Genomic DNA, 27,925 nt, shown 5'->3' on the forward strand with positions numbered 1-27,925 from the left:
CTCACGAAAACTCCACTTTCCAGAATGCTTCTGCCAGGTCCTACTGTCTGTCTCTTTCCAGGCATTTAATATCTCCAAGATTCAGGTTTGCTTTTACATCTCTTCCTTGTGCATCCCTGACAACAGAGCCTATTACCAGCTGTCTTAATTGAAGAACAGTAACCCACCTCTTCCTGTGACTGCCATGAGGAATACACACATCCTCCTTCTCTTTGTAGTGGGCTCCTTTTATTTGAACGGTAAGTGATCTTTTCTTTCAGATACAGTTTGCAGAACAGCGATAGCTCTCAGGGCTGGGGGGCAGGACTGTTATACAAGCTCTCAGACAGTTTCTAACTATCACCACAGTAGACAACAGCCTTTAAAAGGATGCATGAAATTGATTTGTTGGTATTGTTTGGTATCAGCAAATTTCTGGCTTGTTTGGTATCAGCAAATTTCATGACAATGGATAAGGACAGGCAGTAACTTGGACATAAATTGACAGAGTGGTAGGAGGTGACAATGCTAATCACTAAATCATACATCTTTAGATGCTCCCAGGATTGTCTGTGATGGGAAAAGCAGGTATTGTGCTGAGAGTGAAGCAAAAAAATTAATCATGACACAAACCATAAAGAAGACAGACCTCCCTCCTCTACAAGGGCTGGCTCAAGTTCATATATTTGGCAAAGTTCATGCTTCCTAATTGTTTGATTACTGTGTAAATAGCTTAAGTTGAAATATGTAAAAATATGCTAGAAGAAAAGCAATCAACGCATGAAGAACATCCACTTTAGTCTGCCAGGATTTCCTGGATGTGTTTTAACCAACACATACAGCTTGACAGCAGCTGGAAACAATGCATTTACCATGGGACTCCAGTCTCATGGAGAGACTCTGCTGAAGTCTTTGGAAAGAAACTGGCCGAAAATCTAAACAGAAATCACACCTGTCCCATAGTTACCTCTTCATCCAGGAGCTGTTTTGTTTCTTTAAGCACTGAAAGGCTACTTCAGAAAATATCTGCTTTGTAATGAACAAAGTGCAAGGGCCTACTTCAGATCCTTAGAGCACACACTTTTAAGACCCCATTAGTAGAGTCTTTTTATTTGCATTAATTGCAGCACAGAAATTGAAATAGTCTTTTAAATACATTCAATCCAATCCAACTCCTAGTTGAACAATAAACATTCCAAACTGGTATGTGGTATTCTAGGAGCTTATAGAAATCTTTTTACTCAAGAGTAGGCTGAGAAGTAACATCAGCACAGAGTGATTTCCAAGATAACAGGACTGGTTCATTGCAGATGCTAGCTTGCTCTTTGCTAATTACAGATGGGAATTTTGTATGTCGCCACTGTCCAAAAGTTATTTGTGAGAGCGGAAAAAAAAGTCAAAAATGACAAAATGCTACAATGTAGTCTTTCTAAACAAATGACACTTCAATATTTACTAAAATAACTGCTGTCAGGGAATCGACAGAAAAATGCCTCAAGTGTTGCAACATAGATAGTGGTGAGAGTGCACTTGCCTGTATCTTGTCATATCTTGTCAACATTGCTCCTTATTCTGTGGAAATCACCCCAATGTATTTGTGATTGCACTGAAAATACAGAACACAACACGGGGCAACTAGTTATTTCATGGTGTACATTTAAAGCAGAGCATGTGAAAGGGAAAGTTTGCACTGGGGAGTGAACCAGGTTTGTTTCCTCTGCTGTGAAACTGGAAGCATCCCTTTGCAATTGTTTTTTAATGGTCATACTCCCACAGAGAAAACAAACTTACTGCAGAATGTGTACGGCAAGTTAAGTGGCCATTTGCTCTCCTTGTCGTGGAGCAGATGCGTAGCGTGCTCAGCGAAGGTAAAACAACGCTTTTAGCACACAGAAATACTCTGCTCTCAAATCAGAACTGCCTCATCATTCTTCTTCCGATCATTTGTCTAACGGCATCAGTCCATCCTTTCCAACATTTCTGGCGATTACTGCTATTCGGGAAAAATCCATTTGTGAGGGACACTGTGCTTTCATTTCTTCCTCTGAGAGGCTACAGAGGAGTTTCAAGCACATGGCTACTAACTTAATGAAGTGCAAATAAAGGCGAACTTGAACCTGATGTTCTCATCAGGTGCCACCTAGTTAATGTGTAGGTTGGTAATGGAAATGGGGTTACAAAAATGATTACAAGAATCGCTTGTTTTTACCGGTTATTTAGAGCGGCTTTGGCAAGCTTTCAGTTGGTGCACTGCTGACATCTAGTGGCGACTCGAACACGCCTTGGGCTGAGAGGAGAGCGGCCCCTCCCCTCTTCATTTCTCATGATTCAGGGATTTAAAGGTTGGGATGGAACAGCAATTCTACAGAGAATTAGTCATTACAGGAACCCCTTCCCTAAGAACAGATAACAACTGCCTAAAGGGATGCGTTATTTAACTTCATATATACGTATACACACACACAATTACATTGTGGCTTGTGATTCGTCTGCATAAAGTTTACTGACAGCACCAAGTACTTCAGGTCTGAGCTGTTCTCATCAGACAGTATGCTGGGATTTGAAGACCAGACGACTACGGCTGCTAAAACTAGGTTGTAGAGAACAGGATTATTACAAATTCATAAATCAGCTTTCTGCAACTATTCTGCAGTTTCTACTTCTTTCTTGTTATTTAGCAAATACTCTGAGTGTTAGAATACTCACAGAAGATGGCAACACTGAAAACCTATTTAGCAACCCAAACAAGAATTTACTGTCTTTGTTAGCAGAATTCAGCAACCACTGAATGAAACAAACCCCATGACAACTGATTTATATTTGAATTACAGTCACCTCTTTGTCACACACACAAGAGCAGGAACGTTTGGTAAAATACACCAAAACACGATACAATAACTTCAACTGAGATTCTCTCTTTAGCTACCAGGTACTTTCTCACCTATCCTTATAAACAGAATGGTTCATTCCTAGAGTGCAGTCCCATTTTCTTCACACTATCAAGTTTACCTCTATCTCAATTGCAATACACACAGAAAAACAGGATCTGGAGCTTAGCAAGGACCAACATAGTTCTAGCTTGATATGCCTTTGATTAGGCAGGCTTATACTGAGAGTGAATGTTAACATTAAAGTAACACACAGTATTAGGGCTCCTATAAAGACTTGCAGGGGGGCTACAAAGCAAGTATAAATCAAAAAACCAAACTGACCCAAAGAATCACAGAACATCAGGTGTTGGAAAGGACCTTGAAAGATCATCTGGTTCAAACCCTCTGCCAGAGCAGGGTCACACAGGAATGAGTCCAGGTGGGTTTTGAGTATCTCAAAAGAAGAAGACTCCACAACCTCTCTGGGCAGCCTGTTCCAGCATCCTGCCACCCTCTCAGTGAAAAAGCTTCTCTTTATGTTTAGGCAGACCTGGTATTCTCCAGCTTGCACCCACTGCCCCTTGTCCTACCACTGGACATTAGTGAGAAGAGCCTGGCTTCATCCTCCTGACACTCAACTTTCACATCTTCATAAACGTTAATGTGGTCACCCCTCAGTCTCCTCTTCTCCAAGTTAAAGAAATTTAGCTCCCTCAACCTTTCCTCATAAGGGAGATGTTCCATCCCCTTCATCATCTTTGTGGCTTTGCACTGGACTCTTAGAAGCAGTTCCCTGAGGTCCTTCTTGAACTGAGGTGCGCAGAACCAGACATAATATTCTACATGCAGTCTCATCAAGGAGAGCAGAGGAGAAGGTCTCTTGACCTACTAACCACATCCTTTCCAATACACCCCTGCATGTCATCAGCCTTCTTGGCCACAAAGCCATATTGCATGGTCATCCTTCCATCTACCAGGACTCCCAGGTCCCTCTCCTCTGTACTGCTCTCCCAACAGGTCCACAGGCTTGTTCTTTCCCAGATACAAGACTATATTTTTCCTTGCTGAATTTCATTATATTTCTCCCTGCCCAACCCTCAAGCCTGTCTAGGTCCTGCTGAATGGCAGCACAGCCTTCAGGTGTGTCAGTCACTCCTCCCCTTTTGGTGTCTTCAGCAAACTTGTTGACAGTACACTCTGTTCCCTCATCCAGGTTGTGGACAAATACATTGAATAGTACTGGTCCCAGTACTGAACTTGTGGAAATCCCACGAGGTATAGGCCCCCAAGAATATGATGGATTCACCCAAATTTGTTTTCCCAAACAGCTTGGGAAGTATCTGAGAAGCCTGTTATGGAGAACAATATCATGTTAAGCACATGTGACACGCTTTGTGCTACCAATGCCACAGCATATGCTGACCCTAAAAGAATCAAAAGAAGCCTCGTGTTTAGCTCAGGCTTTCTCCAGAGCTTGAGTAAAAGCTGTTCCTAGATGTGCAAATACAATTTGATGATGTTTCCTTCTACCTGTCTCCACTTTCTTACTGGCTGAGAAACAAGAAGTTCTTATAGCAGCTTTGTAATCTGAGTGCAAATCCTACATACCAAGTTTCAGCATGGACTTGTTCCCCCTGGCACCTTCCAGTCCAGTTCACATGGGACCTAGGCACCTTCTAGAAACTGCTTATGTGACTGCTTATGTGGCCTCAGCCTTTCAATGTCTGCCTGTCTCTGCATATCATGGATATGATACAACATAAAAAAAAGCCAGAACAAATACTAATTTGCACCATAAACTTAAAACCAGCCACATGCCAGTGTTTTTTCCTGTGTGAAACTGGTCTGGCCAATAATGAAACAAGCATGCTGTAGGAATGCTATCCTCACATCTGCAACAGCCGTGGTTGAGTTAGGTACCCTTTCCTATGGAAGGATCATTCTAGCAATTGAATTAGAATCTGTTTGCATTAACACCTGCATCCCTTGCTGTCAGCTGTACAACACAACACAGAATTACTTGACACGTAGCAGAATTTCTCTGGGTCAGTCTTTGGCAAAATGTTACCACAACCTTAGTCATGAGTAGTATCATGCAGTCAGTATTGGTCTGAAGAGTCCACTACAATGGCTTTTAAAAACACATGCAAGATAAAGAGAGTAGATGCAGTTACCCCCAGTGTTCTGCCCCACGGAGTATGTTCAGACTTGTTTGATAGTATCTTGCAGATACTATATTTTGCAGTCACTGAACTACAGCTTTGGCCACCTAAGATTTACAGCATTTATGACAGTTCATAAAACAGGTTTTGCTGTTTTGCTTCCACATAAAAGAAGGCCTCACATTTTCAAACAAAAACATTCTGCAACAGAAGCACCATGAGCTACGCAAGAGCTCCCAATCACTAAAAAACCCTTCTAACTCCTGCAGTTCATCCCCTGACTTGCCCTACACAGATCAGAGTTTTTCAATTTGTTTGTGTGCCTGCAGTAGTGCCCAAAGAAAAGTAAAGGCTGGGCTCCTTGCATTTGGATCATTGAAATGTTCTTCCTCTATTATCAAGAGGGTGGTTTGCTCCCAGTCTGAATGTACTCCTACAAGAATCTATCAACTTGAGTTTCTCATTTTACTGTGAAAAATCCCCAAAGGGTGCTCATTTATCTGCTTTGATCTACAGCCTGTGAAAACCAGTCAATTTCAGCAAAAGATACTGGTGCAAGCACCATATCCTTCTGTTCACACAAGCCTACAGTCTTCAGAAAATCAAAAGCCCTCATTATCTCATAAAGATGAACTGATGCACAGAAATTCTGTGATCCCTACATCATGTCACTTCTCTAATCCTGTTATGTACTGTTTCACAGGAAGCACTGCAGCAGATGCTGAAGAGAAGCTAATGAACCACCTCCTGAGTCCTGACAGGTACAATAAGTTAATTCGGCCGGCTGTCAACTCATCCCAGCTGGTATCTATAGAGCTGCAGGTGTCCCTGGCACAGCTCATCAGTGTGGTAAGCTCACATTAAGCTATGTCTTTTAATTCCTTACTACTTGCATGTGCTCTAAGTTGCACTGGCATTGCAATGCCTCTACTATTTCCTAGTTTACATAATAATACTTAGTATGCAAGGCCCATATATACGATTTACTGGATTTATACTCCAGAATGTAGCTACAAAAGGGAGATCAATCTATGGCTAAGCAGTAGAAGACAGTGGCCAGATCTTCATTCAGTAAGATTTCATGGATCAAAGAAATTTAGCCATCCCACTGATTTCAATGCAGCTAGAGCAAATTACACCAAGTCTTGATCTATCCTGGACTGTGTACACAATGCAAAACCGCCTTCTGCTGCTTACATCAAGGAAATGTAATTGAATGGCCTGAAAACAAGCTATGAAACCAGCCCCAAATCTCATAGCATATCAGGCACATCAGCAAAGAACAGTGAAATGCTGCAAAGAAAAAGATACATGAGTCCCAGCTGAAATAGCCTAACATGGTTAAAACAATCCTCATATAAGCAGCTTCTCATATTCAATAAAAATGACTTCAATCGGTCTGAAAGACATCTTCACTCACAAGGTTAGCATGTGTTTAACAGTTCTTTCGAGGTACAAGCACGCACCTCAGTGCCAAGAGAGGTTTAGCACTAACTGCAGTGGGAACATGATCCAGCACGTAAGTAGGAAAAATCTCCTGAATCGCAGCTTTCAACTCTGCTGCTCTCTCTGCGGATGAAAGAGAGGATCCAGATGACTGCCTCTCTACTAGAATTTGGGGGGGGGAGGGGGCAGTGACTGGCCTGTTGCAAACTTTAAGAGAAAATCTGTATAATTTCTATTTTGGAACTGAAGAGGAAAACGGAGAGGTGCTGATGGAACATAAAGGCAATTGTACAAACAGATGAGTTTGCAGCACCTTCCGGCTGATTTATACAGGATATACTGTCATACACACCAGATGACTCTGGGACAAGAGCTCCCTCCCTTCTGAAGAATTCCACCTGGACACAGACATGCCTCTTCACGCAGTGCATTGCTACCACTAGCAGAGTTTCCTCCAAGAATGCAAATTCTAGGCATAAAAAGAAGTGTCTTGCCCCCTCATCCCCCAGCAATTAACAGCCTAAACAAGGATGAATGGACAAGTGTCAGTAGCTCAGTTGCTATCACTGTGTATCCACGCTCTTCACACAGAAAGCAGTATTAGGCATCTTACAGGCTCTAACAATCTCAAAGATCTTCAGAATTGGAGGATTAACTTCCTTTCTTGTAAAAACCCTCCTGCTTATTTGACCTCCTACCTTGTCTCTTCAGTAGAGGCCCAGCCACATAGCTCTGCTGCAGAAAGATGTCTCTTCTGAACTGCTGTCCAAAGAGACAGCAGTTCCACAAAGCAGAGGCTGCCAGCTGAGGGCTTACATGGCAAGCTTTGCATAAACCCCACGAAAGTTAATCTAGGCCCTTGTGCAGGTCAAATATGTCTTCTGTTTCAAATCAAATCCATAAGGAAGTGGGGGGAGAATCAGCTCTGCAGGGTGGTGGCAATTGTTCCCAAATAGCCACACTCACTTCTGTCACAACTGCCCTTGTTAAAAGCCACTTAGAGCTCTAAACTCACGGGGTTACTACTTATGAGCAGTGTGCACAATGCTGGCCATCACACCAGCAGAGAAATGCTTGTCTTGAAATACATTAGATGAAATCATGCTGTGCAGTAGGAAATACCCTCTAAAGCCCATTGAAGAGATCTTTTTACTGCCATAAAGTGAAACATTTTAGAGGAGAACTTTTCTCTCTGTTTTTCCCTGCAGAACGAGAGAGAGCAGATTATGACTACAAATGTCTGGCTGAACCAGGTAACTAAACCCACAGGGGCATGCTCTTGCAAACCACAAATGCAACTGCTTTTACTGCATCACACTGCTTGTTTTGCTAGTGCTGGTCTGGATACTCCCCTCACTACCATACAATTCTTCTCTTAGGAGTGGATTGATTATCGCTTGGCTTGGAAGCCCTCTGACTATGAAGGAATAAATAAACTGAGAATACCTGCAAAGCACATCTGGTTGCCAGACATCGTGCTTTACAATAAGTAAGTAAAACTTCTGTAGTTTAAGCAGACAGTGAACAAAATCTTAACTGTGTGCCAAGAGATAGGCACTGGAACCAAAGAAGCAAGTCTGATAAAATTCTAAACCTGAATTTTGTAACTTCTAGCCAGTATCGAGTGTATCTGACTGAGGTAATGGCCTCAGAGACAACTTCACTAAAATCAGGGCTCTGGTTAAAGAAATTCCAGCAGACATGGTGCATGTCTGCAGTGTGAGCTGTTGTGACACAAGAGGATCCACTGAGACATGGATCTGTAGCAAACTAGTTTATATAGAAACAGCAATTACAAACACGAAGTACAAACACAGCTGTACACTGGTCATGGTGCAAGAAGACAAGACATCTGGAATTCTAAAAGACATCCTAGGTTCTGAGCTTCATTTTTGTTTCCCACTTCTTTCCACCACAGAGTCCAGGACATAAAGCTGCTAAAAAGCTCACACACACCAGAACTTCACAAGCTAATATTAATTTACAAAAAATATATTCTACTTTCATAAAACATTCAAAACTCAATTACAGATAATAAATCTGTCAACATTCAGCCCTGCTGCTTTACAGTACTGAGAAAAAGAAAAGCTTGATGCTAGTCTTTGAAACAAACAGCTAATTGCCAATTTTGTTTTGCTGTTTTTAAGTCTCTAGCAAAGCCCTGAGGCAAACATTATAAAGTTGTCAGGGAAAAAGGAAATAAATTAGAACTGATACTTTCATGAAAATTTGGAAACCAATAAATTCATGAACACATGATAGTTTATGAAGGTTTACAGATGAGAAACCTAGGAAGTTTATATATAACTGAGTTAAGTCCCCAGAATCCTCCTACTGGAAATCAGATTTGAGAAATACTTAAAACTATTGTATTAGTCACAAAATAATTCAGCCAGTGGATTAGGCGGTACTCTGCCTGGTCAAACTGTCCAGTAAATTGTGTGCCTGCCATCTGCTTATTTCTTCCTTACTCCTCCAATGACAGCATTTAATGGCTTGTAAGACTGGAAAGAAGCTATTTCAAAAGGTTTCCTAAGCATCCAGGCAGAAGATTTTAACCTCTTCACACTGGATTTTTTATATTACTACAGACCTTACAACTGTAGATAAAGGACAACCTCTGTAACGTCCTGCTGCTGAAGAAAGTCTGTTCCACAGACATCGGCCAGCTCAAGGAGATGTGAAAGAAAATATAGTGCATTGTATGGCATAGATAAATCTAACTCAGGAAGACAGAGATGTGAGAAAGAAACCAACAATTTCTTTACTAAAAAAACAAACAAACAAACAGTTAATGACTCTCATACACTGTAGCATTTCTGCATCTGGTTCTTTAACTGCCTACAGGAATTAGCTGCAAGGGTCTCAGCTCAGTGCCAGGCACCAGGGTTTGCAACATGAGTCCTTTCCAGAGCCACATATAAGTCCATCTGGAGAAGAGTTACCCGTGTGCCAAGCCCTGGATACTTGTACCATTTCCCTGCTCAGAAAAATGTTACTGTTACTCTAAAGGTGAATCCAAAACACAACACTGAACCAGCTACTAAACAGAAAATTTAGCCAGACAAAAGCAGGGCACTTCCAGTGAGTTTGGTCACATTTTTACAGATAGCAAATTGTTTTTACATTATGTGCATGTGGGATGTGTCCAGTGCAGACACTTCTTTGACATCTAACAAAGAGGCCAACCCAGCTTTTAGTAAAAGCAGTTGATCAGCACAGGAACAAACTTCTGAGCTGCCTTATTTCAGGAAAGACTGTCACTAGCAGTTTTTCCATCCCACTGTTATACTTTCCTTTGGTAGCTTGACTGGCTGTGTTTGAAAGGTGTTGCATAGCACATTTGATAAGTTGCTGTAAACACACTCAGAAACACCACATTTTGTCAGCAGTTGACCACTTTATGTTTCTATCTCAGGATACTTCATTCGTTAAAGAGACCTAAGTGGTTTGCCCAGAAACACTGAGCAGGAGGAGATACTGACTGATAATGGTCTTCTCTTTGACTGAAAGGGCCCATCTTAACATAGAACATTCTCCCGGTGGAACTTCAGCAGTTGGAGGAAATACAAAGCCAAGATCATCTTGATTTGTGGGCACTAAGAACACTGTGGCTTCTCTCTTCTGGTTCTGTAATAAGTAAACATCAACTAGAGTGACGCAAGAAATTCTAAACCATATAATTACATTTCCTCTGCCTTACAATCTCTCTGCAGTTCTAACTAGCATTGCTCATCCTTATTTCCTTGTCCAAGTAATTTAGGAGTGCTGCTGTGTGCTCATAGCAGTGGCTGTGTTCCAGTACCTCCATTTCCATGCTGAATGATCGCTTTTTTACGCAGCCTTCAGAGATGCCATAGGCCTTAATTACTTTATCAAACATTTACAAAGACTTTAGATGAAACAAAGACGTATATTTATTAGTTAATGATAGTTTCATAAAGTGATTTACTAAGTATTGGACCAACTATGTATTCTCTGATGCATGTATTGACCTCGCTAGCAAGTTCTAACTTCCTACAAGACAGATTGTATAACTTTGATTCTACAAGACCAAGAATGTCAGGGTTTTTCTGTTTCAAACTATGTTTGTGCTCTTAATGCTGTGTTACCTTTTCTCCCCGTTCTCTCCTCTGGTTCCGTCAGTGCGGATGGCACATACGAAGTGTCGCTCTACACGAACGCAATCGTGAAGAACAACGGCAGCATTCGCTGGCTGCCCCCTGCCATTTACAAGAGTGCCTGCAAGATTGAAGTGAAGCATTTCCCATTTGATCAACAAAACTGCACCTTAAAGTTCCGGTCTTGGACATATGATCACACAGAAATTGACATGGTGCTTAAAACTTCCATGGCAAGCATGGATGACTTTACACCAAGTGGTGAGTGGGACATTGTAGCACTCCCAGGAAGAAGGACTGTAAACCCTTTGGACCCAAATTATGTTGATGTGACATATGACTTCATCATCAAAAGGAAACCTCTTTTTTATACCATCAATCTTATCATTCCCTGTGTGCTAATTACATCCTTAGCCATCCTGGTGTTCTACTTGCCTTCAGACTGTGGAGAAAAAATGACCTTATGCATATCTGTGTTGCTTGCCTTGACTGTGTTCTTGCTGCTGATTTCCAAAATTGTCCCTCCAACATCTCTAGACGTGCCACTGATTGGGAAGTATCTCATGTTTACAATGGTACTAGTGACCTTCTCAATAGTTACCAGTGTCTGTGTACTCAATGTTCACCACAGATCTCCAAGCACCCACACTATGCCTCCCTGGGTAAAGCTGGTTTTCCTTGAAAGACTCCCAGCCTACCTCTTTATGAAGCGCCCAGAAAACAATTCTCCACGGCAAAAGCCATGCAACTGCAAAAAGATTAAAGCAGAGCACCCTTGTATGGATCCAGCTGACTTCTACAAGAACTCCACCTATTTTTTGAATACAACCTCTGCCAAAAAATACGATATGAAAATCACCGACACTCTTGATGCCAGCAGCCATCGAGATTGGAGGTTACGAACAGGCACGAAATTTTCTCCTGAAGTTCAAGAAGCAATTGATGGAGTCAGTTTTATAGCAGAGCACATGAAAAGTGATGACAATGACCAGAGTGTAAGTAAAAATGAGACATGACCTCAATCCTTCCAAACTTTATCTCCTGTCCTCCTCCACAAAATGTGATTCTTCAGCAAGCATGTTTGAGCTCCCTAACTATTCTAAGCAATAGTCCAGCTACAGTTTATAAGAGAAAATAATTTCTGCAGTTAAAAGAACTTAATGAACAGCAGTTTGGTGAATGCAATTACTCTCTTGGAAATAAACACAGCTATTTCCACAAAGACAGAATATCAATTGCACAGAAATTCATGAAATATTCTTTGGAAAAGCTGTGTTGTCATATCCAAGTAGTGTTTGGCAAGGGAAAGAAGTAATATCTAGTTCCAGGTCAGAAAAAGAGTATTTTTCCCCACTGTATTCAGTAAGACTGATTCAATCCACAGCCAGGCCATGTTAACCAGAAACAGTCCCTCTGTGGGTCAGTCATGTAATAACTTAATCGGGTACAGAAGGAAAACTTAGTAAAACGGGTAAAATGCCTTTGCAAACACCCTCTCCGGGCTAAGATAGCTGTATCTATATGGCAAATAGAATGGAGAGGATTGAAATCCTAATGCCAGCAGAGCTGACACTTCCAATGAGTTAAATCAGACTCATTCTTGGCTACAAGTACTTTACTCAGAACACATCTGAGCACTGCTGCTGCCTATCCACTTGCCCTACTAGCTAGCACACTAAAAGCTGATATAAATGCACAGTGAACAACGCTTGGAGAAACTGATGCTTCAGAGTTTCATTTAGACAAGCACCCATGGTCAGAATAAAAACCATTCTGATACCTACCAGTGTCTTTTCTCCAATCCATATCCCACTCAGACTCTAGGTTCTCTGTTCCTATTGTGCTCTCCCTCTCTCAGCCAAGCAGATTAAGTAAGTGTGGTTTCTGGTCTTGCGGAAGTCCCCCGAGGAGCACGCTGATGAGTAGTTCATGTTTTCTATTAACTGAAATTACTGTCAATACAAATAAAGAAGATCAGCTATTAACATTGGACATGAGCTTGTAAGCACTGAAATGGACTGAACAGAAGCAGAAACAAACGTTTTCTAATAGCTCAGAAATTCCTGCAAGAATGTCATGCTCCAAATGATCTGCTCAGTTTCCATGTGATACTAAGAGTAATTTTCAATTAAGGGAATGCTTTTCACAAGGGATTCTCTAATATCACATATCACTTCTCTAGATTGATAATTTTAATCTCTGCCTTCTTCCTTCATTATCATAGTCTGATAAAAACTGCTCATGGGCATTTTTACCATAGTCTGACTTCAGAAGCACACAATTCTCATTAGTAGCAGTAGCAATTAACAGCGTGCACTGAATGAAAAACAATGTAATGTTTTACTGTAAGGCAAGAAGTAATTGACAAGCATGGTCAAGTCATGGAAGTGAGGGTGATCTAGGGTAGAGTGTCCCTGCCCACTGCAGGGGCATTAGAACCAGATGATCCTTGTGGTCCCTTCCAACCCTAACTGATTCTGTGATTCTAGGATGTCCCATGTGTAACTAAAATCAGTAAGATAGCAAAAAAAAGAGTAATTCCCAACATGCAAATTAAGATTGATATATTCCCTCTTTCAAATAACAGCCTTATAGTCATTTCAGTTGGAGAACAAAGTCTAAGACAAGCCAGACAACACATGCAAGGCAAAAAGAGACTTTAATAAAAGCAACAGTATTAATATGCATTAAACCCCTTGATTAAGATGACTGCTGCTAAGAATGCTGAAGCTAACCTTGTTTAACAGCAGTAAACAACATCTATTTTTGTCCACTGAGATTAACAGCATCTGCAAACTGAAATGAAGGAAAAAATTCCTTGATTGGATTATGCTGTGGGTCCTTCCGGACTGGCTTTCACCAGGCAGCCACGTTCAGTACCTGATGTATCCAAGTCAGATAAGAAATATTTACAGTATTTTACCCCAAGAATGGTTGTAGGAGAAAAATCCCTTCCAAGCCTAAAGCCAGTTTATTCCTTGAACCTTAAGACTTGCTTCCTTTTATTTTTATAAAGTAAACCTTGGCATTGGCAAGGGAAAAAGCAAAAGAATATGACAAATTGCTAATATCTTTAATTGGCTTTTCCTTCCAGGTCATTGAAGATTGGAAGTATGTTGCCATGGTAGTGGACAGGCTGTTTCTCTGGATATTCGTCCTTGTTTGTGTCTTGGGGACTGTTGGATTATTTCTGCAGCCACTTTTTCAAAATCACACTGCTGCCACGAACCCCTAACTGTCCTTTAAAACTGTCAATACTTACACAGACGTTGAGTCTCGTTCTGCTCTCAGTTCCTCTCTCTTCAATCCACAGACTGGAGTCCGACTGAGTTATGTCACATCGCATTTAGAGTAGGAAAATGAGAAGTAGAATTTGACTTACTGTTCTAGAGGAGAAAAACAAAAACAAAACAAATGAAGTTTTCTCAATGAGCTTGGTACTTCAGGTGATATTCTGGCCCCTTTTTCAATTATTTGAAGCCTGAAGACTACAGAGACAGGTATTTACTGCACAATATGCCATCCTGGCTCACTAGGCTTATTTTTAAAGCATTTTACATACATTGTCCAATGAAAGACATTTTCTGTCCTTAGAATATTGACATTTCCTATTACAAAGAAGGAATTGCTATGATGTTCATTTCCTTCAAATGCATCAAACCTATTTGTGTCTGATTTACAAAGAGCTTTACAGGTGGACTCAACTGTTTAGCTGTTCGAATATGACATTTAAAACTGAACTGAGAAATGGAGACCTACTTCTAAGGTAACCACAAACAGGTTTCTCACCTTGCCATCTCTGATAGCTGATTGATCAACAAAGGCCAAGTTAATATATGAGAAACAAACATGTATATACTCTGTTCAGTGATGAAATATAAATAAAATGTAACATTTTCCTTTATATAGATTTAGTCTTGTTCTTGCAACTTTAACAGTGAATATAATGGGGGTTCATACACATTTCCTGAGAAAGTAACTGTGAAAGGCACCTGAGAACAAACAGACCTGCATGTTTTGCTGGTGATACTCTAGTGTAGACTTAAGTATAATTCTCAACAAATTATCTAGGAAAGCAAATAACTCATGTGCAGTCTTCGGCAAAGGACAAACCAAAGGCCACAAACTCCCATCACAGGACAATCCCACCATATTTTGTTACAGGTAGCTTGTAACCTGCAAAAAGTAAAGTGGGCTCCTGACATTTTCCAAGCTTAAGGTGTTGTCAGAACACATAACAATTTTACCAAAATTGACAGGTACAACTAATGACTGGTGAACAGACTGTTAAAATCTACTGCGCCCTGTAAAGGGGATTTGAGGGTCACTTGTCCGAGGGCAGGATTAGCTGACACAGGTTTTCATGTTCATCAGCAAGCCACAACTCTATTTGCCCTCATCAAAACTCAACTACACCCCAACCTAGGTCAGCATTTATAGGCAGCTACAGATAACTACACAGATTTAGACATGCCAACACTGCTGTCACCCTCCTCCCACTCCTGGACACTGGAAGGGCTCTTCCAGGGACCTGAGCATCACAGTATGGCTGCAACGATACAGCGACAGAGCATCAGAGGTGGGGTAGGTGAGGATCTGTGAGCAGCAGCATCTCCCTTAGGAGAATTTTAACACTGTCATCTTCCTTCGTCTTTCCACTGTGCACAGTAACTGAAATAACATGACTGAAGACAAGGCAAGGTGAAGGATGACTGCAGGACAGTCACCTAATGTAGGTGTGTCCTGTGACCACAGAAGCTGTCACATTCTCCTCTAGCAGAGGGTGGCAATGCCCTGGTCTGATCCCCCAACATTAAGCATACTGGACAGTTCCCATGGTCACTGCTGGGCGGTGCAAAGTTTAAATGGGTCAAACCTGCTTTCTCCATCTCATAGACTGCCTTCTCCTTCTCAGACCTAGAAAGCAGAGCTCTGGCTCTGCAGGCAACTGAAACAACAGCTGCAAAATGAGACAGAGCACACACAGCCCCTTGGGAGCAGCAAGGAGGCTTCACCCACGCAAGGAGATGCTCCTCTATGTTATGTGCTGGGAAAGACTGTAGCACAGAACATCACAAGCACACATGTGCACACACTGTCCCAGCTGCTAAGCAGCTTTTTCTGCTTACGGAGAAGCCAAAGCAGCTGCCAGCACTGCACAGTGTAAAGGTGATGCCCCTTTAAATCCCACAATAACCTAGAATCTCAAAGAGACAGTGCAGACCTCAGCACAGGGCAGAAGGGAGATGCACTCACCTAGGCAAGCATCCAAGGATGCAGCAAGTCAGCCACAGACTGTCAGTTTGCCCAACTAGCACTGGACCCCTCTCTCTGCTCTGTTCACCCACCACTAAGAGCTCTCCTGGCTCTGGCCCTCTCTTATTCTCTCCTCTCCCTGGTCCTTTCTTATCCTTCCTGTCACTGCCTGAATATAGATGAAATGAGGCTTTCAGCACTCCCATCTCATACTTGGCCTTATCTTTATGAGCAGGAATGCTTGGCTCCATAACTGCAGCCTTCAGTTGAATTCTCCCCAGCACAGACAAAAGTTTTAGAAAGGATTTGGCAGCTCAACTAGCAGCTAACACAGAGTACAAGGCAGATGGAGGCCTCAGCCTTGACAAACCCAGAAAAAGCTTTCAGAAGACACATCACTGACCCCAGGGAGATCCTTGCAGAACTAGAGCTCCTCATCCAGAGAATGGTAGGCTCTGATGCTTGCCTTACACTCTGGCCACTTTATTCCTTTTTTAATCATGAGTGAAGAAATATAATCTGCTCCAGTTACATTCCTGGAAGCTTACACTGTATTTTTTCTAACATTTCCAGAAATAATCCAATCCACAGCAAATTTCAGAACGGAAAATTTTGCTCAAAGTCCTAAAATTTTGAAAAAATCTGACCTCCTAAGACTGTGCTTTCAAAACGGGAAATGCTATTTTTGCCTATGCCTCAGCAGCTCCACCTACATAATACATAGAACTGTTCCCAGTCTAAACTGTCAAAGAATCACAGGGGTTTCTACTTTGATTTCTGGACAAAATTTCAAACAGAAAAGATTTCTGGAGAGAAAGAAGCATTAAAAATGTCACCTTGCAGGCTAATACAAACATAATAAGGTGTCAGTTCATCAGACAAGATAAACATCAACATCTCCACTTTTCAGGGGTCTCACAGCAACACTTTTCACTAAGTGGTCATTCAAAATGCATTTTTCACTAAAACTGTTCTTCAGTGTGCAACCACTCTTTGCTTCCCTGCTAGTGAAGAAAAGCCTCTCTTGGCTCCCTTCCCATTTCCTACCATTACAAAACTCTTTAACCATGACCAAGCCTGTCTCCCATCAGGACATGCAGAAGCACCACCACCACCACCACACACACCTGCATTGAGGTGACTTTACCTAGGACTGTCTCTGCACTTAATGCAGCCACTAGAAAACTAGAAAGATCAGTAATGTTGTTTTTTTATAGAGTGAGCATTGCTACCCTACACCAAGGCAGGGAAAAAATTTTTTTCCTTGGAACCAGAGTTGATTGCTTCGATTTTAACAAAGTGAAACACCTCCAAAAGTGGTACATTTTGGAAAAAGCAAAGGCTACATGGTTTGCTACTGCAGATCTTGGGCAGATCAGCTTGCCTCTCACCATACAAAGTTCTCTCCCATGTAGTTCTGCAATGCAGTCATGGTGACGCGCTCTTATCACAACACTCTCCCTAGCCATAAAAATAATCCTATCACAAACCTGGGCTGACTTCAGCAGGAGCTCCAACATGGATGTTAGAAACCAAGTATCTGCACATACAAACAGCACTGAAAAGTTCAGTAACCTGGCAGATCAAGTTAAAATACCTGTATCTCTTGATACAATGGCTCTTTGCTGTCTCTGCAGATCCAATGTTTCCAAATCATTCAAGTTTAAGCACAGACTTCTGGGGAACATGGGCTATGAGCTGATCTTTGAAGCTTTTGCTCATTTCTAGTTGGGACTAAAAAGAAACAAACAAAAATTTCAGTTATAATGCCATCTATTTATGCAAGCCAAGAGGGCAGAAAGGGAATACATCCAGTCTCAAGGCACTGGAAAAGGCAAAAAACCTAGTATCTACAAAGGGTTAAGCTAAAAGACCAAGCAGCCAAGTTCTCTGGAATAAGATAGATAAGATCAAATGGATGGTAAAGCCTATTTCCTCCAAGTTAATAAAATTGCAGAAATTATCTTAAGAGCATGTGTCTGGGGACAGAGTGACTGATGCTCTGAGAGACAGGGCAAACAGAATAAACAAGCTCTGTGCCAGTCTGGTGCTCTTCCTCCCAGTGCTACCTCTTAACACGACACATGAGGTCATCTAGTCTATCCTGCCCTAACTACAGGGAGAGGCACCCATTCGGTGCAGCCTCCTATCCCACAGAGCTTCCCCCTCATAACTTCTAAAAATGAGGGTGAAATCCTGCATTTTTTATCTGTGTGCCTTCTCCCTCTGCACAGACTGCCCAGATGTATGCAACAACCATTGCTTGCCTGAGCCTTGAATCACCTGATCATTCAAGGCAGTCAAAAAGTGACATATAAGTTAACTAGGAACTGGATGGACACCCAGGGGAGGAGTCGTTTTGCAAATACTCACTTTATGACTCAGTTTCAAACACAACTGCATATTCTTCTCCATCGCCTTACCCCTGAACAATAAGGGCTGGTGGGGTCAAGCTAGGATCCTATGCTCTTACTCTCCTTCCCAAATTTCACCTTCCTAAACTATGAAAGCAGGAAAGGCAGACAAACTTTCAAATGTTCAGTCAAGTTTGGTCTCCAGCTGCTAAATCCCAGAGAAGATACATATCTTTACGGGCTAAGATACTGATAACAGTTGTACATGCCTTTAATAACTCCTGGGAACAGCACAACCTTGATCAAGTACCCAGCACATGTGCTTGCAAGATGAAACAGAAACAGGCAAAAAAACCATTAACAGCATAATTGAAAATTCAGGTTCCATGATGTCAGTTCACTGCTAAATCAGGCATCCCTAATGCCAGCAGCTATTTCAGCACAACTCAATTATAAGATTTTTATTAATTAAACATCTCCTAGGAGATAGGCATGAGCTTCTGATAGAGAAGGAACCTGCATAGCAGCTGATTGGAACAATCTTTAGCACTGTCAGATTACCAGGTTCATTTATGCACCAGCGTAAAGGACTCTTGACTATTATCCTTGCCAGAAGGCTGCTCCTTACCTACAACATCTGTTTTGCCTGCAATTTATTTGCTGTTTCCAGTGCTGTGACAGCCTGGGCAGCTGGAAAGGGGGCAGCACAGCAAACCTAATGGGAGCTCACTGCGCAGAACTGTGTTCAGGGTCCTGCTGTCTGCTGCTTCCAGGCGTTTCACGCATCACAGGAGCGGAGCTCTCTGCACTTCCCATGCTCGCACAATCCTGGCAGCTAGGCTCATCTCCAACAGCCTCTGTCGACAGACAGTAATTCATAACACCATGGAGAGCACGCACTCTCTCCTTCTGGCTGCTGCTGTTTGCTTTCTCTGTCAAGGTGAGTGATCTTTAATTTGTTTATTCTTTGTTGGTGAAGGGGGGGATGAAAAGGAGAACAGCAGACGGCTTTGGTGCAAATTACTTCTAAGTGCTGAAGCTCACTCCAAATTAACAGATAAATGCTCAGAATCCTGCTACAGCTCTGTTTGTTACATAGTTTGCTGGGATTTGGGTATTTTAAAACATTTCTTCTTGTAAAGTAGAGAAGTAGTCCTGATTCGAGATACCAAACAGGACACACAGTTATTTTAACATTAAGAAGTTAAAATACCTTGTGTGCAAAGGTCTGGTTTTACATGTTGCAGAAAGGAACACAAGAAAGTAACAATATTAAAGAGCTCTAAACATACGCTGAAAACTGTTCATCTTCTCTCTGCAAACATGGAAAGTACAGAAAAATGTAAACAAATAATAATGCAAAATAATAATGCACTTCTCTGGATACACTGCATGCTAGATTTAACTACTGGTGATGTAAAAAGGCTGGCAATTTGTGACTGATAGAACAGAAAGTTGTTGCAATCTCACTTTAAAATCATTTACCTAAAAGACTTAGGAGTATTTATTCCAGGAAATCTTGATTTGAGAGATATGAATTATCAATACATAATAAGGTCAAGGTGAGCAAGTAAAAAGTGTGAAAGAAACATGTTCAGGTTTTAGCTAAGAAGTTGGCTTGAATTATTTCATTAAAATGGAAACAAAACTGTCCAACCAAGACAACAAAATGGGAAAACACACACACACACACAAAAGAGCTTTTATATCAACAGTTTCACATGAGAGGGACACTCTTTTCTTAGGGAGAGGTCTTCCAAAGATCAAAAAGTAAAACCTGCTTTATGAAACACTACAGATCAGTCACCTGCAGAGATTCCTGCCTTCCATCCTTTTTTTCCACTAAAAAACTGTCTGACAAAACCCAAAACATCTCCTTGCAAATACCTGTAGGTTCACATCTGCATTTGAAAGGAACTGTACATTCAATACACTTCGCTTCTGTGCCTTTGCCAAACTCACACAGGGTTCACATAAGGTCATCCATAAATGACACCTCAAGTCTTTTTCTGTTTTCCAGTTAGTGCTTAAGGACGTGTGAACACAGAGGTTATAATAGTTCCTGAAAGCAAAAGGCTATTGTCTTTTAACGTCCAGCTCTCAGGACAGTTACTGCCTAGCTGGCACTGAGACTAAAAAGGCAGTGTGAAATACAGGCTCTCACTCCATCCTGAAACAGCTACCACACCTTGATGTTTAAGAATTTTAGTTTGCAGCTTCTCTTTTGGCCACAGGGCATGAAGAACAACAGTCACCAGTGGCAAAACAGAGTAGGAACGTATTATAAATAATAATTGCTTAGTTTAGTAGATGGGTAATTAACACCTTTCTTTGAATGCCTTTGAAAAGAATGGTTAATTCCGCTTTAATTCTTTATTTTGCCCTATTTTAACAAGCAGGCTGTAATCATCACTATAATCATGCAATCGTCACTCAGACTAGGAAGCAGAGCTCCTCTTTTCTGCGAATCTTTCTCCTGTAAAGCACCGTGAGAGCTTACAACTGTCCGTTCCGACGGGTCACACTTCTCCCTTCCTCTGCTCTACACACTCCTGCCGCTTCAGCAGCTCTAGGGGTTAACGCCAGTGAAACTGCTTTTGCACCTCCAGTTTTTCAGTAACTCCCTAAAATTATTTCTCGAACCCCTTTGAAAAGATGTGAGAAAAATTGTCATAAGCCCCCTGTTTTTTAGTGTTTTCCTTCTCCCACTCGAAGGCAGTCGTGACACACTACCATCCACTTAGACGAGACCGCTTGGGTGGCCCTTCCCCAGGCATCACACTAATGCCAACAGCCAATGCACAGCAAGACAGGAACCAAGAGCGGCAGTGCCCTCACCTCGGCCAAGCTGCCCAAACCGGGGGGCTGCCTGGGAGGCTGCGTCTGCCCCTGCCACCGCTCACCCCGCCGTGCCCCTTGCAGGCTGCGGCGGCTCCGAGGCTGAGCACCGGCTCTACGAGGCCCTCTTCCAGAGCTACAACCGGTTCGTCCGTCCCGTCAAGAACGTCTCGGATCCTGTCATCATTCAGTTCGAAGTGTCCATGTCCCAGCTGGTGAAGGTGGTGAGTACCCACCGCGTCAGGGCGCCCCGGAGAGGCAGGAGGGCCGGCGCCTCTCCTAACACCTCTCTCTTTTCCAGGATGAAGTCAACCAGATCATGGAAACCAACTTGTGGCTGAAGCACGTAAGTAGAACTCACTGGTGGCCCAGATGCCACCAGTTCACCACCACCCCAAGGCAGCAGATGTTGCCCGCAACCCGGGCTGCCAGACCCCTACCCTCAGGGGCTGCACCAGCAGCGGGAAGAACCGTCCGCCCAGTGAAGGCGTCTGGGGGTTCGTCCGGCCCGCGCCAGTTCCCGCTCCCCTGAGGCAAAGCCGCAGCCCAGGGAGCCACCACCGACCCAGGCGAACCGCCGCCGGCAGCCCCCCGCGGCTGCTCCCCACAGCACCTTTCCGGCGGAAGCGCCGCCGTGGCGCCCTGCCCGGCGCGCTGCTGCCCCCCAGCGGCGCGCTGAGGAAGCTCTGCCGCTGCGGACGCCGCCGGCCGCACTGGAACGGCGCGGCAGAGCGCGCCCGCCTGCCCCACCGACCGCCCGCCCGCCCGCGGGAGCAGCTCCGGCCCAGCCCCGAGCTAAGGGGTGCTTTAGCTGGTCAGTTACGACTAGAAACGTCGCCACCTGACCCCTCTCTGCCGCGCTGTTTCACCGACTCGGAGTGCTGCAGCGTTTAAATACGGGCGCTGCTGGGGATGCATCCCTTAAACTGCGAATCGTCAGCTGCTGCTCTAATCCCCCCTAAACCTAGCACAGGCGCTAGGCGCCGTGTTTCAGACGAAGCACCTCGGCAGGAGCTGTCGCAACGCAGCACCTAGTGCTGGTCAGTGCTGCGAACATCAGAACAAACCCCAGATGCTGACTTCTCTTAAAGAGAAGGGTCTTCATGGGTTAAAAATGCGATTCCTCGCCCTGCAGTGAGCTTCATAACCAACTTAATTTCCCGTTTCGGCTTAGTATTAAACTTTGTTCAAGTGAGGTTCAACAAGCCTTACTGAGCAAGACTGTCACTTAACCGAGTGAGGACACCCTGCAGCTCTTTATATCCCTTCACCCAAGGTCCTTAACTCACCCAGCACATCTATTACATAAGCCTAAGAATTGCTTTTGCCATCTCACAGATCCCTGGCTTTTTGATACCTAAATTACTTAAGTCTTACACACTCTGACAAGTAGATGTCTTATTCCAGGGAAATTAAGCCACACACATTGAAGCCATATCCACAATCCCCATATGAATAAACACCACACATTCATTAAATAAACATCTAATCCTTGTAATATCCAAAATAAAACTACCCCCAAACGTGATATGCTAGCACTTGAGTCCAGTCTACGGAATTTCACTTTCCTCACAAACCTAATATGGACTGATTTCTCCCATAATTAGATATGGAACGATTACAAGCTTCGGTGGAATCCAGTGGACTATGGAGGAGCTGAATTCATTCGAGTACCATCTGGCCAGATCTGGAAGCCAGATATTGTTTTATATAACAAGTAAGGCTCTTGCATATTTATCTTCTTAATTCAGGAAGAAGGAGAGTGATGCTACTAGCTAGAGTTTTGTTAGTTTGGTTTAAAGAAGCAGGCTCAATGAATTAACTGACAACACCTGCTTTTCAGCACAGCTGTTTCATCTCTATGCTGTAGGCACCACTGTGCTGTCTCTATCAGCTTCACTTGGGGAGGCCAGAGCGAAGTTTGCTTTTCCCCTCACAAGCTCTGACTTTGGCTATTATATCCCTGTCTACAAAACAGGTCACAAGAAATTCTGTTAAAACAGGACAATTTTTGTCTAAGTCAGGCCTTTAACTGAAAAAAACCTTCACATTCTAGCTTTTTAGCAGTTAAACTCACTCTTGCTGTAAAGGTGTCAATTTCAGTTGGCATAAAATTCACAGAAACTGTTGATGCCAGTTTCTGAGAACGCAAAGAGCCAAATTGTAACTAAATGTGCCTCCTCCAATGTGTAGGACAACAGTTCTCAGTAAGCTTTGCTACACAGATCTAAGGACTTAGGTCTATGGAACAGCACTATGGATATTCCTTTTCTAACTCCAGCCTTAAAACTTTCAATTACCTTTTTAGATTTGCTTTTTCATATTAAACCAACTGAAATTATCACATCAATCTTAGGAGATCTGTGTGATCCAGATAGCCACATAAGACTTAGAAAAACTCTCACCCAATTGACTTATGCAAAGATGCACCTCAACCCTAATCCCTCTTTCCACGGTTACTACCTGCACTGTCCAAAGAAGAGGTGGAAATAGCAGTACTGCCAGTATCCTCTTATCAGCCCTTGAGTTCTGATGTGATCTAGAACAGAACAAAACAGTTCAGTTGGAAGGGACCTACAACAATCACCCAGTTGGACTGCCATTTGCAATCTCCTATCTGCTGCTTTGAACACTGCTTGCACTGATCCATGCTGTCATAAGGGAGGGTATTTCCTTTTAATCCTCCCTGATAAATTTAAACAGCTATTTATTCCAGTTTTAACTATGCCTATTTATGACAGCCAGTGACACGGTCCTGTGCATGCAATTCAGCTCCATGTCAACATGTAATACCTGACTTTCCCAGAACAGACTAAAACATTAATGTATATGACCTGAATGGCTGAAACTACCTGGAGTAGTTGCATTCTAATTTTTACTATGTTTATTTGCTTTGCAGTGCAGTTGGGGATTTCCAGGTTGATGACAAGACAAAGGCCCTCGTTAAATACACGGGTGATGTAACTTGGATACCTCCAGCTATATTTAAGAGCTCATGTAAAATAGATGTAACCTACTTCCCCTTTGACTATCAGAACTGCACCATGAAGTTTGGTTCCTGGTCTTATGATAAAGCCAAAATTGACTTAGTTTTAATTGGCTCTACAATGAACCTGAAAGATTACTGGGAGAGTGGAGAATGGGCTATTATTAAAGCTCCTGGATACAAACATGATATCAAATACAACTGCTGTGAAGAGATCTATCCAGACATCACATATTCCCTTTACATTAGGCGTTTACCTTTGTTTTACACTATCAATATGATTATTCCATGTCTGCTGATTTCTTTCCTGACTGTGCTGGTTTTCTATTTGCCTTCAGACTGTGGTGAGAAGGTGACACTCTGCATATCAGTCCTTCTATCCTTAACAGTGTTCCTTCTTGTTATCACAGAAACTATACCTTCTACTTCCCTGGTAATTCCACTTATTGGGGAATACCTGCTTTTCACCATGATATTTGTAACTCTTTCTATTGTCATTACAGTATTTGTGCTTAATGTGCACTACAGAACACCCAAGACTCACACAATGCCTGTGTGGGTCAGAACCATTTTCTTGAACTTACTTCCCAGGATCATGTTTATGACAAGGCCTGCCAGTGATGAAGAGAATAATGAGAAACCAAAACCGATTTTCACTTCCGAGTTTTCAAATGTAAATTGCCTCAACAGCTCTGAAACCAAATGCTGCAAAGAAGGCTTTGTGTGTCAAGATTCGGCGTGCAGCTGCTGTCAGTATCAGAGAATGAAGTTCCCCAATGTCAGTGGCAATCTTACAAGAAGTTCAAGCTCTGAGTCTGTAGATCCTCTGTTTACATTTTCAGTTCTGTCACCAGAAATGAGAGATGCTATTGAAAGTGTTAAATACATTGCAGAAAACATGAAAATGCAGAATGAAGCAAAAGAGGTAAGAATATATTTTACTATTACTTAAACTGCAGACATTTGCCATTAGGATGATCTCGAACAGATCTCAAAAAAAGCAAACATACAAAGACTAAAAAGAGTAAAGAAAAAAGGACAAGAAAGAAGCAATTTTATTATCACATAACATTATTTTATGCAACAAGGTTACCCAAGCTGTATTATAAGTACATGCAACTTTGGCTGTAGATAATTTTGAGGTGCAGCTCTGTTGCACAGCAGTCTCTTAATTGACAGCACATACCCTAAGTGAAGGATGTTAAAGTAATGTCTGCTAGGGAAAGATAGTGGAGTACCCATCCTACAACATAATCTTAATACTGGATTCTATGGCCTTCACAAAGGTACATTCTCCCTCCAAGAGCTTATCATCAATAACAAAGAACATTAAGAAGGAACGTCCTTCACAGCAATGATGCTGCTTGTTCTGCTGCTGCAGAGTGAAGTGCTGCAACTAAACAAGATAGCTCCTGCAAGATGTGGACCCTCATCTTTCATAACACTGCAACTTAATGCAATAAACCCAAAGTTTTCTTTATATCATGCTCCTTAAAAATACTAAGAGTAGTAGCTACACCACCACAGATGCAGAATATAAATCCTCTGCAGTATGGCACTTAAAGTTAGAATGAAGTTAATTTGTTTATGCTGAAATCAGAACTTTTGTTAGCATTAGTTGGTACAGAAGATACAGGGTTGTTCAGGGTTGGGTTTTTTTCAGTCTGCCTCAACAAACAAGTTAAAAAGTGCAACATTTCCAAGCCAACAAATGCATTATTCAAGTACTAGCCTTCCTGAAGAAAAAGCAATAAATAAAAATTGTGATTGCAAGAGTAACTAGAATGAGCACCTAATGCACTTACTATGACTATGTATGACATAGAATACCTCAGTATCGCTCTTGTAATGCCTACTGTAAAAAACAAACACACACAAAACCCCCAACCATTACTAAAACCTGGTTTTTGGAAACAGGGTTCCCTCTCTACATGGGAGGTAATCAGATTAATTTTATATTATGCATGAGAACAATCAGATTTCAGTACCACGTAAGAAACATACCAATAATTACATACCAATTAAACCTTGTCATTATACATACTGCCTAAAGACCTGTTAGGAGCACTCTGGTTCAATAAAGTTTTCTGGACAAACCTGATCACCTAAGAGTGTAAAACTTTTCACTTTCATTTTTGGCAAAAAGAACAGAAGCTCTACCTCGTGAAGTCCAGCGTCTCAGTGATCAACCTTTGGTATTTGAAAGAGTAGCTTTTGCCTTTGCCACAAGTAACATATTCAAATAAAGCTTCAAGGTGAATTTGTTAATGACAACAGAAGTACATTGTGCACACATGAAAGACATCTCCAGATGGAAAACAGATGTGCTTTCTGTAGAAAATGGTACTAATTGCTAATGGAAGTTATCTAATAAACATGCTATTCAATTTGTTTTTCAGATTCAGGATGACTGGAAATACGTTGCCATGGTAATTGATCGTATTTTCCTATGGGTTTTCATCCTGGTATGCATTCTAGGAACTGCAGGATTGTTTTTACAGCCTTTGATGGCCGGAGATGAAATGTAACAATGAAATGGTACGTTGTGAAATCCAATAAAACTTTTGCCAACCAACTCTACACCCCTACCCTAACATCTGGTGTCTCTTCTATGTCTAGTAGAACAAGGATCTCTCTTGGCCTCAACTTTGCCTAACCAAAGGCTTTGTTAAGAGTGTGAAAACTTGGGAAAAAATATTTTGAACCATTATGACAGCTAATCTTGAAGTAATTTGAGCTATGCTTGACAGCCACTTTTTGCAATGGAATTAAACTCTACAGGAATGGTTTAAGAAGGGGTTGATAAAGAAACTGAAAATTACATGAATGTGGAGAACATCAAGACAGACTGAATACTGTGGGCTAGTGGATTTGCTTCCTCATGTCTGGTGCCAAGTCTCTTCAGACCATGACAGGCAAGGAAGTTTATACTGAGTTTCATGAATGTGTTTTAAGGATCAAGAAGCACACACACCAAGTCGTTAGAATGTAGACATTGCCACCTGGTGTAAAAATTAACTCAAATAGTGGGAGGAAAGGACTATGGGCAAGTCTATTAAAAAGCAAGAACAAATAAGTAATAGACATAACTTAAACCCTGTGCATCCCCATTTTTCTATGTATGAAGAGACTGTCAGAAAAAAAGCAAGCTTTTCAAACCTAACACTGTTTAAAACTGTGCAGAAGTAAAACACTAAGATGCAGTCTGCAAATTATGAGAAGGATCAAAACAATTTGATAAGAAAGTTTGGATACAGAAGCATTCTGCTATAGCAAAGTGTTTTTTGACAAGGAGAGGAGGCAAGTAGATACAAAACAGTCCTGTAAAGTATGCTAAAATTGCTGCTTGGGCTTGCATGAATAATGCAACACAAGAATGTCATAACAAAATACTTTGTAAAAATACAAACTGTTCTCTCTGTACCACTCTGTTGTTTTTGTTTGTTTTTTAATACAGTGTATCAAGTGATATAACATTTGTGAAAATAAAGAGAATCAAGCTGATGAAAATTGTGCCTTTTCTTTTTTTTTATTTTGACCAAATGACAAGAACCTACATAAGGTAGCATTGGCTACAGTTCAACACATTCAGAAACAAGATACATAAGGTCCAAGCTTCCACGACTATTAAAAAATTTTGTTTCAGACATACCTGATAAGCAAAAGAGCCCAATGATTCTAGTGTCAGCTATCTTATCTGTATCTATCAGGATGAGAATCCAGAAATGACTAAGAGAAACTCACTCAGTTGCAAAAAGCTGTGTTAGTAGTATTAAGATGCAGACTCTATTGGCCAATGTGCTACCAATCACCTTGTAATAAAGTTGGGCAGTCTACAGACACCATGTGATAAGGAGAAAGAGATGAGGTGGGGATTTAACATAATAATATATATAGACAAGCTAAACTTCAG

The 27,925-nt window shown here is 41.8% G+C and overlaps 2 protein-coding genes and 1 long non-coding RNA gene across 3 annotated transcripts; 2 read left to right on the forward strand and 1 right to left on the reverse strand.

The window, feature by feature from the left end:
• On the forward strand, positions 1–14,482 carry CHRNB4 (cholinergic receptor nicotinic beta 4 subunit). Its single transcript, XM_064157342.1, has 6 exons — positions 1–239; positions 5,715–5,860; positions 7,666–7,710; positions 7,837–7,946; positions 10,604–11,573; positions 13,673–14,482. The coding sequence occupies exons 1-6, from the start codon at positions 185–187 to the stop codon at positions 13,811–13,813; spliced, it is 1,467 nt and encodes a 488-aa protein (XP_064013412.1). The 5' UTR covers positions 1–184; the 3' UTR covers positions 13,814–14,482.
• On the reverse strand, positions 12,369–21,626 carry LOC135182846 (uncharacterized). Its single transcript, XR_010305322.1, has 4 exons — positions 21,027–21,626; positions 17,432–17,568; positions 13,841–13,964; positions 12,369–12,530 (listed from the first exon to the last, which is right to left on the reverse strand). It is a non-coding gene; the product is annotated as an uncharacterized LOC135182846 (long non-coding RNA).
• On the forward strand, positions 18,986–27,522 carry CHRNA3 (cholinergic receptor nicotinic alpha 3 subunit). The gene is made up of 6 exons (XM_064157341.1): positions 18,986–19,128; positions 21,111–21,250; positions 21,328–21,372; positions 22,634–22,743; positions 23,926–24,937; positions 26,412–27,522. The coding sequence occupies exons 1-6, from the start codon at positions 19,074–19,076 to the stop codon at positions 26,538–26,540; spliced, it is 1,491 nt and encodes a 496-aa protein (XP_064013411.1). The 5' UTR covers positions 18,986–19,073; the 3' UTR covers positions 26,541–27,522.
• The last annotated feature ends 403 nt before the right edge of the window (positions 27,523–27,925 follow it).

Source organism: Pogoniulus pusillus, chromosome 17, assembly GCF_015220805.1.
Source record: "Pogoniulus pusillus isolate bPogPus1 chromosome 17, bPogPus1.pri, whole genome shotgun sequence".
In the NCBI taxonomy this organism is placed as follows: Eukaryota; Metazoa; Chordata; class Aves; order Piciformes; family Lybiidae; genus Pogoniulus; species Pogoniulus pusillus.